Raw genomic sequence first — 15,989 nt, 5'->3', positions numbered from 1 at the left:
ACAAAGTACTGGAAGTACTGGCTGACCTTCCGCTAAAACAAAATCTACTAATAGATGCTATAGTAGACTTCCCGCTCATTTCTTTCGGTTTCTTCGTTTTAACGGCGGAATCTGACATTTTTCTTTTTGTTCCCCTTTTTTGGTCATTTGGTTTTCCCATGCTTTCAGTGTGCTGAGCTTGTTTCATTTCTTCTTTTGGTACATGTGTCTTTGGTTTTCCCATGCTTTCAGTGTGATGGGCTTGTTTCATTTCTTCCTTTGGTACACGTGTCTTTGGTTTTCCCATGTCTTCAGTGTACTGGGATTGTTTCATTTCTTTCTTTGGTACATGTGACTTTGGAGTGCTGTTTGGTTCCTGTTTCTCGGCAGTTTGTTTTACGGTGCTTTGGGGCATTCGCTTATTCAAGAGGGGCACTGTGGCTGATGGTTGATCCTTTTTCTTTTCATCTGAAAACTGGACCCGGAGATTCCAATTTAAAAAGTGGAATGCTTTGATTGTGCTTTGATTTAGGGATCGTCGCTTGTCATCAAGAATATCATCATATGCAGAAAATGCCCGTTCTACATCGTAAGAGCCTGCTGTAGCGGTGCAATAGCACGAGGCTATCTTGTAGAGCTCGGGAAGGTCGCTTGCACATGACTTCCAAAAAAGAACAAGATCTAGGTTGCCATCTGTGCTGCCTTTGATAGCTTCAGGACCAAGATGGTTTACATACAGATCCCATTCGTTTCTTGACACTGCATCAAATCCAGGAATGCTATCGTTTGCATCAATGGTGCGGTCTGCAAAGACGAGATTTCTTGGATCAAGTAAACGTACCTGCCTTAGAAACTCTAAGGCTGGCTGAGCACCTGCCACCACATACTTTCGTAGTTTCTCATGGGCAGAAGTGAAGGCTGAATTAGCAAGAAGAACAAGTTCCTCCCTCTCCTCACAACTGAAGATGTTGCTTTGAAAACAAAAAGCAAGATCGTCTTCCGACAAGTGAGTGTTTTGCTCGAGATAGTACATGAGACTTTCCATCTTGTTGTGAACCTCCGTTATGTGTGGCACCTTCTGTTGAAAAAAGTCAATGTAAATTTTAAGGGTTGGTGACTTCTCTTTCAAAAATTCCAGTTGCGCACCAAGCTTCTTCATAAAGATCTCATCGCTGTACATTTCTTCCAGGCGAAGAAGGGAGTTGCATGCAACATTCCTGCCTCGATCAAGTTCCTCTTTTATAAAGTCATTAAAAAGTTGGTAGTGTTCTGCATGGTAAAGAACGGACTCGAACCATGCCCCCCAACTTTTTGTGTTTGGGTTTGGTGGCATTTTGACTCCCTCCTCACGGCCAAGAGCATTCCGCAAGAACGCAAGAAATCTGCTTTTTCTGCCGCTTGGAATAAAGAACAAATTCCTAAAACACTTCACAAATTCGTTGACCTCTTTAAAGCCTTTCTTGAAGTCAGAAGCAACCAGGTTAACCACATGACTATTACAGGTAATGTGCACACACAGAGGAAACAGACACGACAGTGTGTCATTGAATGCCTTCTTCATGTATCCAACGTTGTCGGAATTGAACACACGCACGTTATCAAACTCAATGATGAAGTCATTCACCGTTTTTACGACCGCTTGAGATACCGTTTTGTTATTAGTTGCACTTAAGAAATGCGTATCTAATAAATAAGCCACAGTGTTCCCAGAAGGAGACAACTCATCAAAATCAAGAATGACAACCATTATGTCAAGTACGTACCTCCCCTCATCATCACTCAACTCATCCACCATCAGTGCTACAGGTTTGCCTTCGATCTTTTTTTTCAACTCGCTTTTTTCAACTTGATACACATCAAAAAGATAATAGTCCCGAAGTTGTGAAGCCTTTGGAATAGCTCCCCCGTTTACCACCCGGGTGTCTAAAAATTGTCTCATGATCGGGCTATCGGACTTGTGAAGTGGTACATTTGCTGACGTTCAGGTTCCAATCCACTCCTCACACACTTTCACCTTCTCAGCTTGTGGCTTCGTTTTGCACTGAAATGCCGTTTTCAGGGTTTGCTGCTTTCCATCACTGTTGCTGACTTTCTTCTTATGTGTCACAGATTCCAAGTGCTTATCGAGCACAGACTTCCTTGAGTGATCTAAAACAATATTACAAGTGGAACAGAAAAGGAGACCATTGTCCGCGTGAAAAACCCCAGGATACTGCGCAGCACGATCTTTTGCTGACTTGTTAACAGCTAAATGAGGATCCTTTTTCGGTTCACGAACAACAAATTTATCCATACTCAACAGAAGGAGTGAAAGAGACTCTAGAAAATACACTTTACTAAACAGATCGATTTAAACAGATCTACATGTTTTCAAAGGCCGTCTCTCGCGTTCGACTTTCCCGCGCTCGTATCAAACGCAGTTTCTATCAGTTCCTGCTATTGGCTAAAATACAAACGCCATCTATCCAATAGAAATTAGCATTATAAAAAACTAGTTTCCAGGACACCCCAGAAAGTGCATGGAACGCCTGGGGGGTTAAAAAATGTGGTGTACGAACAAGCAACGAACAAACAGAGTATTTTCTCGCTGATTTGAGCAAAATATTTCTTCAAAATGATCAATCTCTTCACTAATTTTGCTTCTGAGGACGGTAAGCAATTCCACCTTTGCTTATATGGAGCAATTTTTTAGTATTGTGCGGAAAAATGCCCTCAAGATGCGGAGGATGCGGAAGTTGGTCAATTATGCGGATCCGCACCACCGCATCCTGTCAGATGCCCTGCAGTAACTTTATTATTTAACAACAGAGTCCTTTCCATTAAAATGTGCTCTCCAAAGGAGTTGTGCACTTTGACATAATTTAAGTTTACCCATGATAATTTATAATACTTATGCAATATTATTATTAAAATTATTCTAATTTTAAAATTAAAGTACGAAGATTTATTAAACTCCTACCTTGCCTACTCTAATAATTTAATATTTATTAAGAAATTATTTAAACCAGTGGCCTGCACAGCCTCTACCGACAGTCACTATTCCATAGCACACCTACATTATACCAGAAACTTTTCTTAAATGCCTCAGTGTATGGTCTTGGAACAAAGAAATTGTGTTGAGAGCCCCGTCGATTATGTCTGTGGATGGAATTGGTACGGGCAAATTTCTCTGATATATATATTCGGATACTTGCCTGTTCACTGTATTGAACATTAACGTTTTTTATTGGTTTGTTCGCCTGTCAGCGAGGCTCATCCGAGTGCCGCTCTGTTTTGTAATTTCTCAAGTCTGACAAAGACCAGTGCTAATATTTCCCCAGACTACAATAATAATATTATCATATGTAACTACTGTACATCCTAAATTAATGTGCAGTAAGAACAGCAAAACAGCAACATAATTATTCTGAAAAAGAAAAAGTATTGAAATATTGTGGTTACAAAAATAAAGCTCTTAATCTTAAAGTCCTCTTGAAAACAAACTTAAGGTTTATTTGGTTGGGACATAATCTTTCTTTGTTATTATGGCAATTGTAATGATGATTATCCTCTTCAAGCCAATGTACAGCCTACACAATCATTTTCAGCTCAAAAGCACCACCGGTGACCCTCCAATCAACAAGATGTGGTCTCACCTGTAATCGCCAAAGGAAAGCCAGATTGTTCAAAAAAATTACAGAGAAAAGGGATCTCTGGATATCCATGTCGTTATAAAGCAGTAGCCATAGTGATCACCTGATTTACTTACTATGACTAAAACCAAAATTACATGTCTGGGACACTTTTGTTATTAAGCTGATACAAAGTGTTTCGTTTATCACTTGCCCCACTACAGTCTCTAATTAATTACAAACTGATGAAGTAACACAAGCTAAACATTATAAAGAAAGTACCGACAAACCTTGAAGTTCTGACAAGCTTTCTTCCAAAAGGTCATCATCAAACGAAATGTCGTCTTGATCTATAAGCAAAGTTGCTCCGCAAGTCTTGGCCGAGTTGACGAGTTGCCATGTTCGAGATGAATGATTGTAATATCGCTTTTTGTGTTTATAAAATGTTGATTTTCCAAGATATTCCTTGCAGTGTCCACAAAAATAACTTGTGTCTTTTGGCATGATGGTAAAGTTTTTCAAAACGAAAAGGTCGAAAAGCTTTTGTAAACAAATCATCGCTGTGCACGTGCAGAGTTGAGAGTTACGTTCGGACTAGATCGGTTATTCTTCGGATGAGTTCGACATATTTTCGTTATCATGTGACCTTAACAGACCAATCAACAGATCAGAAAGGAGAGCATCATTAAGGCGCGAATTTTGGCGTCGTTTTGGGTCAGTGCGAAGTTTCGATCACAACGTGCACGTTTTGATATATGTTCTGCGTATAAATTTCGCTTTAAAATGCCAAGAAATTCCGAAGACGTTAACCTAGGTGACAGATATGCCATACTCCTTGACGAATCACTTAAGGAGAACCAAGCCTTGAGAGAGGAATTGAAGGAACGAGAAGAGTAGAACAGCGCCAAGATAGAACAACTGACATCAAAAGTGGATTCTTTGTGCCGTCTTCTTGAGCAGGAGCAAACCAATGGAAGCGGCAAGAAATCAACCCATAAATCAGCGAAAGTCCACGTACCTACAAGGTGTCGGGTAAGTAGCAGTTTTTCGTTTTCTGTTGGGCTTACTCGGGCCATTTAAACATAGGACGCTTCTTTTGTAAGACGCGTGTTGTTTTTCCCTTTGAGAAAGGAGGGCGTCTGTGTCAATAGAGAGATATGTAGTCACATTTACTGCAAACGTCAGATTAAGTTGAGAAATTTTCAGTAAGCTTGTAGAAATTGATAAAAGACATGCAGCTCAAAACAATTTTTATGGATAAAACTGTCGTGAATCTGCTGATTTCCGTGCAGTTTTGATGTAACCGACAACTAACAAGTCACGTGGTAAACGACTCGAGGGGCCGGCCCTTTGACTTTTGAGTGAAAAATTTTGTGTAGTGGTGTAAGTTAAGATAATATGAGCTGCTGAAACTACAACCTTCTTTAATAAGGTTGTTTTAAAACCCATGTCAAAACTATTATTTTGAAGCCGTGTTCATACTGATTTTTTCGTGTGATGTGATTTATTGAAATAGTGAAACTAGTATTAACTAGTGGTTTAATAAGAAGTCTAGGCACTAACAATAGATGGCCAAAATGCTCTTACTCCATTGCTGTGTGCTATTCGTAAGTATATTGTGCCAGCATCCTCATGAAACACTTGTGGAATACCTCCAAGCTCTGAAAACATGCATTTATCAATCTATGGTACATGCTCAGTAATGACCTGGGCCCAGTTGTTCGAAGGCTGATTAGCACTTAACCCGGGGTTAAATTTAACCCAGGTTTCTTTTTCTTGTGTTCAAAAGCTTTTTATCAGATAATTTTTGTCTGATATTTTTAGAGCTTCAAATTGTCAACTTGTAGACAAAAAAATTAAAACTGAAATGCTTTTTAAGCTTTCAAATCTTAATTCAAATCTCGCACAAACCCTGGGTTATCTTAACCGAGCTTTGAACAAGTCGGCCCTGGAGATAAGGATTGCCAGCTCTTCTTGTCACCCTCAGTTGGTATTAGGGGCTAAGGGAAACATCTTAAGGCTGCAAACGCTTACAATACTTAATCATTTTCTGTTACTTGTGTGTTTCAGACTGAATTTCGCAAGATGTACAAATCATTGATGGACGACGATGCAAATTTTCAAGGGTTCTATCTGGAGGAAAGGTAAAGTAACTAACACAGTGGCTTGCTTGTTTTTCATCTGTTGTATTTATTGCTTTCAACCTTAGATGGCTTATTACACCGTGTTTGTAGTCAACATTGGCCAATTTTTTTTCTCTTACCTCACAGCTGTTTCCTTTTGTTTTGTAGTGCCAGCTCAACAAGAAACAAGGGTGTTTTTTCAGTCATTGCTGATGTAGTAAGTAATGACTATGGTGGAAGTGAACAGTGTCCTTGGTCACCTGCACAACTAAGAGGTAAGTGCATGATGTAGTTTTGAAATTACTTGCTTTTTATTTAAAGCAAGGACGTTTAAACAAGTCATTCGGCACACTATTATTATTGCATTTTAAGCTGTCTCAAGCTGTTTGCTTCATAATGATTGTCATTCCTTCAAATTTACAGTGCTAAATCTTGTCTCTTCTTAAAGGAAAGATATTATATTGATGAATTATTTTTAATTATTTTACACAAAATGTTGAAGGGTTTTTACATACAAGAGTCTTCAGCACTAATCAGTTTAGTAAAATAGCAATAGAGGTCTTATTTTTGTCTTTGATTTCAGCATCATATGTTACATACTTGAGAAGCCTAAAGGATACAAGGAAAAGAAGAGGGAAGGTGGACCACAATACTGTCTGCAGACGACAAGGAAGAGTAAGAGAGGTAATAAAACCTTTGTTATAGTTCTATTCATTTTCTGTAAGTCTAGGATTTGTTATAACTGAAAGATTTCTTAATAGGATGCAAGTACATGTACCAGCTTTCCTAAAAAGGCCCCACTTGGACAATCTTTCTTTGCATCAAAGGAGACTAGGGGTCATGTTTATGTTTAAAGCAATAAAAGACTTCCCCTTAGAACTTGCAGGATTTATTTAGCATCTGCAGTACGATATAAATGTAATTTTAAAGATCCAAGATCAAACTAGATTTACCCACACCGTCTACTTTCGCAGCCATAGTCAGGGCTGTCATTAAGAGGCAGGGCCAGGTATTTTTCCTGGCTATTGTGAATGTGGTCACCAGATAGTTTCATGGGAAAATATAGGAAAATAGAACCAAAAGTAGTCCCTAGCTGTTTGATTCCCCACCTATTTGTTACATTAATATTTACCCAGCGACTTGAAATCTTAGTGACAGCCCTGCATAGCTTAGGCTACAGCAAGGTTCTATTGTGGAAAACCCTATCATTTTATTATTTTTTATGTAAGGTAGTTGATATCAGCATTAACATCTTTGATTTTTTGTGCATTTTTACATTTAAATGTTCAATGCACACTGCATAAGCTCTCTATAGCTAGATGAGCCCATTGTGTTCTGAGAGCAAATGTTGACATAAAAACTAATTGATGATATATATCTTTTTGTTTTTTAGAAAATTGTGCGACGAGTAGCTGTTGTTGATAGAATGGGCTGGGATGAAGCTAAGAGAGAAAAAGTAAAGAAATGCTTGACCATACACCGTATTCATAAATGGCGGCCGCGCGGAACGACCTGGTTTCGAATGCTTGAAAACGAGGCTTGGTAGGCTATAGAATCCTTGTAGAGCACTTAGACTTGTATTACAAATCGCCTATGCTATCAAAATTTCTCAGAAGCGTCGTTGAAACCGTGGATATTTTGGAATATAACTGGATAAAAAGGTTCTTCAAGTTTCCGAACAGGATATCTTTGCGTTATAAGTACGAAATCCGTCGTGGAGAGGTTGTGAGATGCCCACAAATTGCTGTGTACCGCTCTGTACAAAGAAGGACAAACGAGACAAAGAGACGGGCGAAAAGATTTCTTTTTTTCGCTTTCCAGAAGACGAAGACCTTATGAAGCAATGGATCCATGCTATCAGGAGAGATGTTGGGCCGTATTTTTCCGTAAATGAGGGAACCCGGGTTTGTTCAAGACATTTCAAGACGGAGGATTTGCGTAAAAGTCTGAACGGCAGGGCTAGCCCCAAACCAGGAGCTGTGCCAAGCATATTTGCATGGAAACGAAGTTCGCCGAGAAAACGAGCACCGCCGACACCACGCTTCACGGCTACATCTGTGGCAAAGAATTTAACGTCAGAAGCTAGTGAGTCTACGGATTTGGCAGCCGAAAGCCGTGAAATTGCAACGTCAACAAATATGGCGGCCGACTTGGCCTTTCCGGAAACAGCGGAAATGCAAAACACGACACATTTTGCCGAGAAATCTGAGAAAGATTTATTGATAGCTGACCTTGAAGACCAGCTTTCCGCAGCTCTAGCGAAGAATGAAGAACTACAGGAACTGGTTTCAAAACTGAAAGAGAAAGTTACAGATCTTGAGGAGAAATACGAGAAACTTGAGGAGCGGTTGTTTTCATTTAAAAACATCGCCTCACAGGACTCACTGGTGGCATTTTACACTGGATTTCCAAACCTCCAGACAATGATGGCCTTGTACCACTATTTGGATCCTGGTGACAGGGGTGAAAATATTAGTTATTGGTTGTCTGGGAAAGATGTCGATGGCACTGCCAGGCCAGTGAAACAAGGAAGACCAAGGACCTTAAAGCCAGTGGACGAGTTCTTTCTAACATTGTGTAGGCTGAGGCAAGGTTTTGCCGAGTTGCATTTAGCTCACTTGTTTAATGTCTCTCAGCCAACTGTGAGCAGAATTTTTATCTCTTGGATAAATTTTTTGTATTTCAAACTTGGCAACATAAATATTTGGCCTTCCAGAGAACTAGTCAATGAGACAATGCCAGAAGATTTTAAGACCAAATATCCAACCACAAGGGTAATCATTGACTGCACAGAAGTGCGTTGTGAAATGCCGAGTAGCCTTCTTTTAAATAGTGAGCTGTTTAGTTCATATAAGCACCATACAACTTTAAAGGCATTAGTGGGAATTTCACCAAAAGGGTTTTTTACCTTTATTGGGCAACTATATACTGGCAGCATATCCGACAGGGAAATGGTAGAACGCAGTGGCTTCTTGAGCCTTCCCTTTTCAAAAGGAGACACTGTGATGGCTGACAAGGGTTTCACGATTGAAGACATACTTCCCCTAGGAGTCTCTTTAAACATTCCCCCTTTCCTGGGAATGTCTGATCAGATGTCAGCTGAAGATGTGATAGCAACACAAGAAATTGCTAGTTTGCGTATCCATGTGGAAAGAGCTATCAACAAGGTGAAGAACTTTCTCATCTTTGATGGAGTTATTCCATTAAGCCAGTTTGGGGTAATAAATCAAATGTGGTGTGTTTGTGCAATGTTGTGCAATATGCAGGATCCAATCATTAGTGCCTAAAGTGGCTTGAAACAGTTTCCAGCACTTTCTGATATGTAGATATCGCTATGGTAACCTATTGTGCTACAAAATTAACAGCAACTTACTCAACAATAACTGGGCAGTTTTTTTATACCATGAGTTTGACATCAACTGATATAAAGTAGTTCTAATGACTCATCAAAATCTATGTCTTGGAAATTAGTGAAAACTGTTTCTAGCCATCTTGAATTAGTCCAAAACATGGAACAGCATGAAACATAAAAATATCCCACATTGTCAACACCCTCACCCACTCTGTAGCTTAACATTGACAGATACATTTATTATTTTGATACAGTTAATTTTGTGAACATTTCCTTAGTTTTTATTGATTATGTCAAGTGACATTGTGCTGACTGGAAAATCCCTATATGGTTTGACAATCAAAATTGTGCTTACTACACAACTTTTGCTTACATTAGCTGTGGTTGAAGAAGGCAGCTTTAGCTATATAAATTTGAGGTTTGCCTGAGAAAAGTGACATTTTCCCATCTAGTTGAATTTACTCTTTAAAAACCTACTAAGGCAAAATATTTTTCAAGGTCAGAAAAGGGAACTGCCCCGAACAAAAACTTCTGTTGACTGTAGGGTCTATCAGTAGCCAAAGTAATCAGAAAGTTTAATTTACCCAAGCATATTAAGCAAGCAGGTATTTTAACAATGAGAAAATTATAAACTAAGGGGAAATCATGTTTGCCTCAGGTGGTGTAGCCAAAGATATCACAAGGTATTCCAATACATTTTGAGACTATTTTCCATAGATCATGTGATTTTTAAAAAAAAAAAAACTCCTGAGCACTATTATAAGCATGGAACAGCTGTAGTTCAAAATACAGGGATGTCAAAAGCACTTGGCTGTATATAAAAATTGCTACCAACTTCATCACCTCAACTGGGTACTCAGAAAGACTGATATATAATGAACCTTAAGATTGAAATACTTAGGCATACTACTTCATAGCCTTAAGACAACCTTCCATCGTAATTCTGATATGCTTAAGTTTGGAACTGCAACTCTTTTCAACCTATTAAGCTCCAATGATTACCATGATCACAAATTCTCCCTCCTAGGTTACCTACACTTCCTGTAGTTGTGGTGTTGTAGTTGAGAGAGATTCTTCGCAAAACCTGGGTCTAACTTTGCTGATCTCTATTATCAAGACTTGGGTTTGTTTCATTATTTATATTTTCACCAGCAGAATTTCACTGCTGATCACTAGATTGGAGCTTATAGGTCAACTGATAAATGATGTAAAATAATTGACAAAAAGTATTCAGTAAACTAGATGCAAGTACAAACAAAGTACATAAAATGTAATCTCAAGCATCTGTTTACATCATTGTTGTAGATTAAAATGCATTTCTGATTAAAATGCTTTCAAACTAGTTTGATTTGTATTCCCTTTGTTTTATAGTCATTATCATAAAACAGGAACAAGGGAAAAAAGAAGTAGAAGTGGTAGATTATTACTTTGCAAACTCAGTTGCTGCAGTTTTAATAAAATGGTTAAAGTAATATGTGTGAAGCTTTAGCTTCAGAGTTTCCCAGTAGGCAGGATCAAATGGAATTCTCTCTACAGAAATGCCCTTCTTTGTGTAAACAATGAAGTCACACCATGATGCTCCACTTACACCCATCTGGCCTTGCACTTGAGCAAAGTAGGCATGAGTCCTTTTCAGTTTACACTGTCCATTGATATCCTCACAAAAGAAATTGGGGTCTTGGCAGGCATCTAGTGGGGTTACTTGAAATTTTGTTTCTGGACATTTTACTTCGGCAAGTCCAAATTGATACCGGCATCCAAAATCGACAACTCTGCCATCTGGTGAGCCCCCCAAAAATGGCATGTCCAGACAAACAACAAACCCACTCTTGAAAACCTTAACAGGTGTCTTCCGTGTGAACATTACTTTCTCATACTCTTGGATAGCAATTGGTTCATATTTTATGCCATGTTCCACATACCTTGAGGTGAATGGTTTTGGATTAATGAGATCCACTGCAAACTTCTCATGGTGCCTTTGCCTTTTTGAGATGAGGTCAAATTTTGAAGCAGTGAATCTGAATTTTCGTTCCTTCTTCCACTGCTCTGAGGATGATTGATCTCTTTTGGCTTCCTCAATATTGTTGATCTTAATTTCATCAACCACAAGAGAACTGATGAGTGCCTTTTCAGACACAGTCAAGTTGTCAGGCCATACAAAATCACTACCCGAGTTTAGCGGGAACCTGGGATAAGTCAGTTCAGTTTCACCAATGTCATTTCTTGGTACAGATGAAATGTCAATGGTAGCCACAAAGTTTGCCTCAGTATGAGTCAATTGGTAGCTACAAAATGAGCCAATTTGACTTTTGCTAAACTTCGTCTCCACAGATTTGCTGAGAGAAGAATCCTCTCTTGCCATTATTGATAAACCCATTAGAGGATTTATTTTCTCAAGAGCCTTTTTCAAGTTCATTTCAGCTTGAAAGTCATGCTCGGGGTTGCATCTTGCATCATATATCAAGCATTTCACTCCTTCTCTGCACCTTGCCTCATCTAGTTTAGTCTTAGTAACGGTGACTTCCATTACTGGTTGGGCAGATATTTTGTCCCCTCGACCCTTTTTGTGCCATTTCTGGAGCTGTGAGGTACAGGCAAGATCAGGCAATTCATCATCATCCTGGCACAAATCATCGGTGCTTTTACTGTCAAATAAACTAAACTTGCATGCTTTGAACATCAATGCAAGAACGTGGTTGCAATATCCCACTTTGCCAGCTTTGCATGAGCAGTTGGCATGTGTGACTTGGCCTGAGACAATGCACATAGCGAAACGAAGATCATGGGGAGCTTCACTCTTCTTGAAACTATGAAAGCACTTTGCTTTCAAATAAAAATACCTCTGATCGCTGTTGGCTTCGATTTCTTTTAGGTACTCGTCCTGCAGAAATGTTTTCGCTTTCCTTAAATTCGTCGGAATCGAGTGGTACTCAGCATTTGCGACTCGTTTTCCTGAATTTGCCACGTGCTGATTCATTTCTGCCCTCGTAAAAGACGGCATCCTTTCGAGCGACTTACCCCAGCCATCGCTCGGATATTTCACACTTGATGTGACAGGAGCGGCGCCATTTGGTAGATTCGAAACCCTCGCCTTTCTTTTTGTGTATATTTCATCCGGATCAGGATCGACCACCATAGTATCTCTTCCGTTTTTAATATACTCTTGGACTCTGCAATATAATCAAGAAATATTTTTCAATTTCACGCGTACTCTCAGAATTTATTGTGTTCTCGGGAAGCTGTGAACGCGTGCTTACCGTTTTACGAGCTGTGCTTTCGTCTTTAGTCCCTTAAGCGAATCGCCTCGACAACGTAACCAAAATTTGAGCTCTTCATTCTTAAGTGAAGAAGGATTTCTACCAGCCAAAGAAGCTCCAGGAATATCGTCTTCTGTAAGAATCACAGTATCAGTCGAAGCTGTACTAGAGGACGCCATTCTTGTTGTGATCAGTGATCTGTAACCATGGCCTACCAAGCCTCGTTTTCATGCGTTCGAAACCAGGTCGTTCCGCGCGGCCGCCATTTATGAATACGGTGTATAGATTACACCAGCTCTGATGAGAGTGAGCTGTCAGAGGATGAGGATGGAGGAGTGATAAAGAGATTTATTACTAAGAGGTTATCTTGGGAGGGGAGCAAGTTAAGAGATCTTAAGGACTCTCTTGATCTTTATTATAAAACTAAATTAAATCCACAGCGGGTAAAACTTCAAACAGAGCGGGTTTTTGGGGAGGTTTTTTCCCAAAGGTCTGTTCCACCCAATGCCCCTAGATGGGCTATAAAAAGTAGCACTTTGCCAGTAGCCACAAGTAGACCTGCGCGGGGTGCAAATCGAGGGGAAGTATAAAATAGATTTTTTTAGATAAAAAATGCTTTGAAGGGCTATGTCATGTCTTTTTTTAAATCTAAAACATTTTTTGCATTGATTGAATACCAAAAAGTTAATACTGGTCAGTTTTGGTATTTAAGACAAGTAATTAGGAAAGATTGATACTGTTTCGCGTTGTCTGTAGCCATGAATGGAGGCCTGTTCAAGTGTAAATTTTTTTTATGTAAAACTGACTTTAGAGATATGATGAAATTTGTATCTTATGCTCTTCATAACTCTACATGGGAATTTCATGTTGGGGTAAAGTCACTAGGTGATGACTTAAAAGAGAATTGGCCTAAGAGAGCAATATCTTTGTGACATAGCCCCTTTTAAGTACTGTAGCTATGTGTGTACGCTAACTTTTCATAATTTCATTGCTTTTGAGAATTTTAAAGGTTTTCTGATTCTGGACCTAGTTTCCGGAAATTCCGGATGCAGTTAAAAGAATAGATTTTAAAAGAGTGTTTAATTTTTTAATGGGTAAATTCCTTTTCAAAGATTCATTTTAAACTTAAGGATGTTTTTGTCTAAAGGCATCTCCCTTTTATAAGATTGATGTTAAACTTATGTTCACTAAGGACATGTATCATTTGTTGATAAGACAAAAGAGAAGAATTTTTCAAAGGAAGCGTTTGTTCTTCTTATTTAATGCTTTAGGATAAGTTCAGGTTAAGTTTAAATTTTGAAGAATTGGTACAAAAGATAAGGCTTTTTTTAGTTTCAGTTGCACATGCTCTTCAAATGTTAGCCAACACTAGCAAAATACTTTATTTTATAAAGGCAAACTGCCAAACAAGAGGTTGACTTCTAAAACCTAAGGGTAAAAAGTCGCCAGTGTCTGAGTGCTCTTTTATCCTTGAAGAGTATTTGAAGAGTATTTGCCTTCATGATGTAAATTACTAAGTTTAGTACATTTTAAGGGACGCTTCTAGGCTTTTGTATAGTTTTTACTAACCAAAATTGTGACTTGTTGAGAAAATAAGGAAGTATTTTTAATAGACTAGTATTACATTGTAGAATTCAAGAATATTGCTGTTACCTTTTAAAAGTCTAATAAGATGGCTTTAATGTAAAATATTTTTTTGTACATCACGATATGAAAATTAAATTATTTATGTGATTAAGATTTTTGCTGTTGATGTCTTTATGGGCATACTAAAATACCAACAAAAAGGGGAAAACACCGATAATCACGAACTTACTGGAAGTATGAATTAACTTACTATCTTCCGTTTTCTTTTCAACTATTTTTACGCGTATACAAAACCATCACAGACCCTTACGACACGATAATGTGCGTAAAATGTCATAAGGACTTGCTTTACGACGATCAACAACGTACGTAATATGTCGTAAAGATGTTCTTTACGACTTAAATGTGTGCGTATAATGCCGTAAAAAAGTGCTTTACGATCATTTACAACGTGCGTAAAATATCGTAAAGAACATCTCTACGACTCTTTCCGCTGTGCGTAAAGACGACGATTTTAGTCTCTCTACGCATTCTTTACGCACTGTAGTTTATATACGCAAAGAAGTTCTTTACGGAATTGTAAAGAAGTCCGTAAAGATTCGTAAACTGTTTCTTTACGCTTTCTTTACGGGATCTTTAGGTATCCGTAAATTTGAAATTTCATGCTGTGAAATTACACGTAGTTCCAGAGTCAACAGTGCATTAGGCAAGTCTACTTCCCCTACATTGAGAGTAACCTCACCATTATCCGAGTTCAGATTGCGACAGGTTTGGCCAAGTTTGAACGTGAAATTAGGACTTTCTCTGGCTGAGAACGTCTCACTTCCCACAGAATTTGCTTCGTTGACTACATCTCGTCTACTCCTGTTACTTCCTCTGCCACTGACACTCTTTACCTTCTCGAACCTCTTCCCTCCATTTTGGTGACCTTGCATACATGTAATCTGGAAATGTCCTATTTTCCCGCACTTCCTACAAGCTTGATCTCAAAACGCCTGCGCTCCTCGCTCCACTCACATTTGCTCCTGGATCCTCATGCTTTCCACACACTGCTGAAATTTTTCCTGCCAACAGCGTTCACGTGACTCTGGCTGAAGTTGTCCTCCATTTCTTTCAAATGGCAGCTAACGGCTTCCTGCGCCCAATAAACAATCTAGGGTAACAGTTTCCTGCCCTAAAAACTTGAGACCTAAATTACTTAAGTAGCACTTATCAATAACTTGATGATGAATGTAATCATCCTGCAGGACCCCGAAATCACAGCTCGCAGCCCCCTGCTGAAGCCTACACACAAATTGGTCCACTGTCTCATAACTAGCTTGTGCAATCTGCTTGAAAAAGTGCCTTTCAAATGGTACAGTTGGCTTTGGAACAAAATAGTCATGAAGCGCCTTCATCTTGGTGGTGAAAGAGAAAATCTCTTCTTCGCTGACCATTGTAAAATAGATTTGCACATCGACTCCCTCAGTGTGTAAGAGAAGAGCTCCCTTCTGCTTGTCATCTGTAACCCCTTTTCCTGTCAGATACGATGCAAAAGATCGTTTCCATCGCTTCCATCGTTGGCTGATACCATTCAGATCGCCTTTTGGGTCGAACGCCGTCAATGACCCAACGTCCACCAAAAGCATCATCGCATCAACACCGTCAGATCCCACTTTGTTGCTTGCATTCACCATGCCGCCTTCAAGGCATCTTTGAATTTGTCCCAATTAAAAACCATCCAAATGTCTCAACTGAAAATCATCCTCATTGCCAATGTAAAGTTCTGGGTGCGCTGGTTCTAATTACACAACTAACAACCTTTAGTGAATTATTTCCCACTTTTTAAATACGTACTATCTAAATCTTTGTAACACCTAACAACACCTACTACCAGTTATCAAATGCATAATGAAGAGGTAATTCCCTTGACACTACAGTTATGTGTGAGGTAAGACTTCATCTGCTCTGGGTTTGTTTGTATCTCTCTATGTACATCTGCTTATGAAAATACGTTATATACATACATTAAGTTTTCAAACCATTCTTAAATCTCTCACTCAGAGCAAAGAAACATGAGTCAGATTCTCTTTAGGGCAGA

At 39.0% G+C, this 15,989-nt stretch overlaps 4 protein-coding genes across 4 annotated transcripts in view; 2 read left to right on the top strand and 2 right to left on the bottom strand.

Moving 5' to 3' along the window:
* The window catches only part of LOC140926712 (uncharacterized), a 737,711-nt gene that overhangs the window by 258,055 nt on the left and 463,667 nt on the right, over positions 1–15,989 (bottom strand). The gene's annotated exons all lie outside the window — the stretch shown is intronic.
* On the top strand, positions 4,242–7,259 carry LOC140952978 (uncharacterized). The gene is made up of 5 exons (XM_073402449.1): positions 4,242–4,622; positions 5,661–5,734; positions 5,882–5,988; positions 6,297–6,397; positions 7,107–7,259. Exons 2-5 carry the CDS (start codon positions 5,676–5,678, stop codon positions 7,257–7,259), a joined length of 420 nt encoding a protein of 139 aa, XP_073258550.1. The 5' UTR covers positions 4,242–4,622; positions 5,661–5,675.
* On the top strand, positions 7,444–10,282 carry LOC140952839 (uncharacterized). Its single transcript, XM_073402295.1, has one exon. It carries the CDS (start codon positions 7,444–7,446, stop codon positions 8,998–9,000), a length of 1,557 nt encoding a protein of 518 aa, XP_073258396.1. The 3' UTR covers positions 9,001–10,282.
* Positions 10,370–12,587, bottom strand: LOC140936475 (uncharacterized). Its single transcript, XM_073385958.1, has 2 exons — positions 12,323–12,587; positions 10,370–12,235 (listed from the first exon to the last, which is right to left on the bottom strand). The coding sequence occupies exons 1-2, from the start codon at positions 12,499–12,501 to the stop codon at positions 10,489–10,491; spliced, it is 1,926 nt and encodes a 641-aa protein (XP_073242059.1). The 5' UTR covers positions 12,502–12,587; the 3' UTR covers positions 10,370–10,488.

The sequence above is a fragment of the Porites lutea genome, chromosome 1 (assembly GCF_958299795.1).
Source record: "Porites lutea chromosome 1, jaPorLute2.1, whole genome shotgun sequence".
Classification (NCBI taxonomy): domain Eukaryota; kingdom Metazoa; phylum Cnidaria; class Anthozoa; order Scleractinia; family Poritidae; genus Porites; species Porites lutea.
Note: the sequence above shows the minus strand (reverse complement) of the source record. Positions and strands in the feature narration are given on the sequence as shown.

Excerpts from the sequence above, each read along its gene's own strand:
- LOC140952978 (XM_073402449.1), top strand. The coding sequence starts at position 5,676 with ATGTACAAATCATTGATGGACGACGATGCAAATTTTCAAGGGTTCTAT. Across the intron at positions 5,735-5,881 it reads GGGTTCTATCTGGAGGAAAG|TGCCAGCTCAACAAGAAACA; the intron begins GTAAAGTAACTA and ends TTTGTTTTGTAG. Across the intron at positions 5,989-6,296 it reads GTCACCTGCACAACTAAGAG|CATCATATGTTACATACTTG; the intron begins GTAAGTGCATGA and ends CTTTGATTTCAG.
- LOC140952839 (XM_073402295.1), top strand. The coding sequence starts at position 7,444 with ATGCCCACAAATTGCTGTGTACCGCTCTGTACAAAGAAGGACAAACGA.
- LOC140936475 (XM_073385958.1), bottom strand. The coding sequence starts at position 12,501 with ATGGCGTCCTCTAGTACAGCTTCGACTGATACTGTGATTCTTACAGAA. Across the intron at positions 12,236-12,322 it reads AAAGCACAGCTCGTAAAACG|AGTCCAAGAGTATATTAAAA; the intron begins GTAAGCACGCGT and ends ATTATATTGCAG.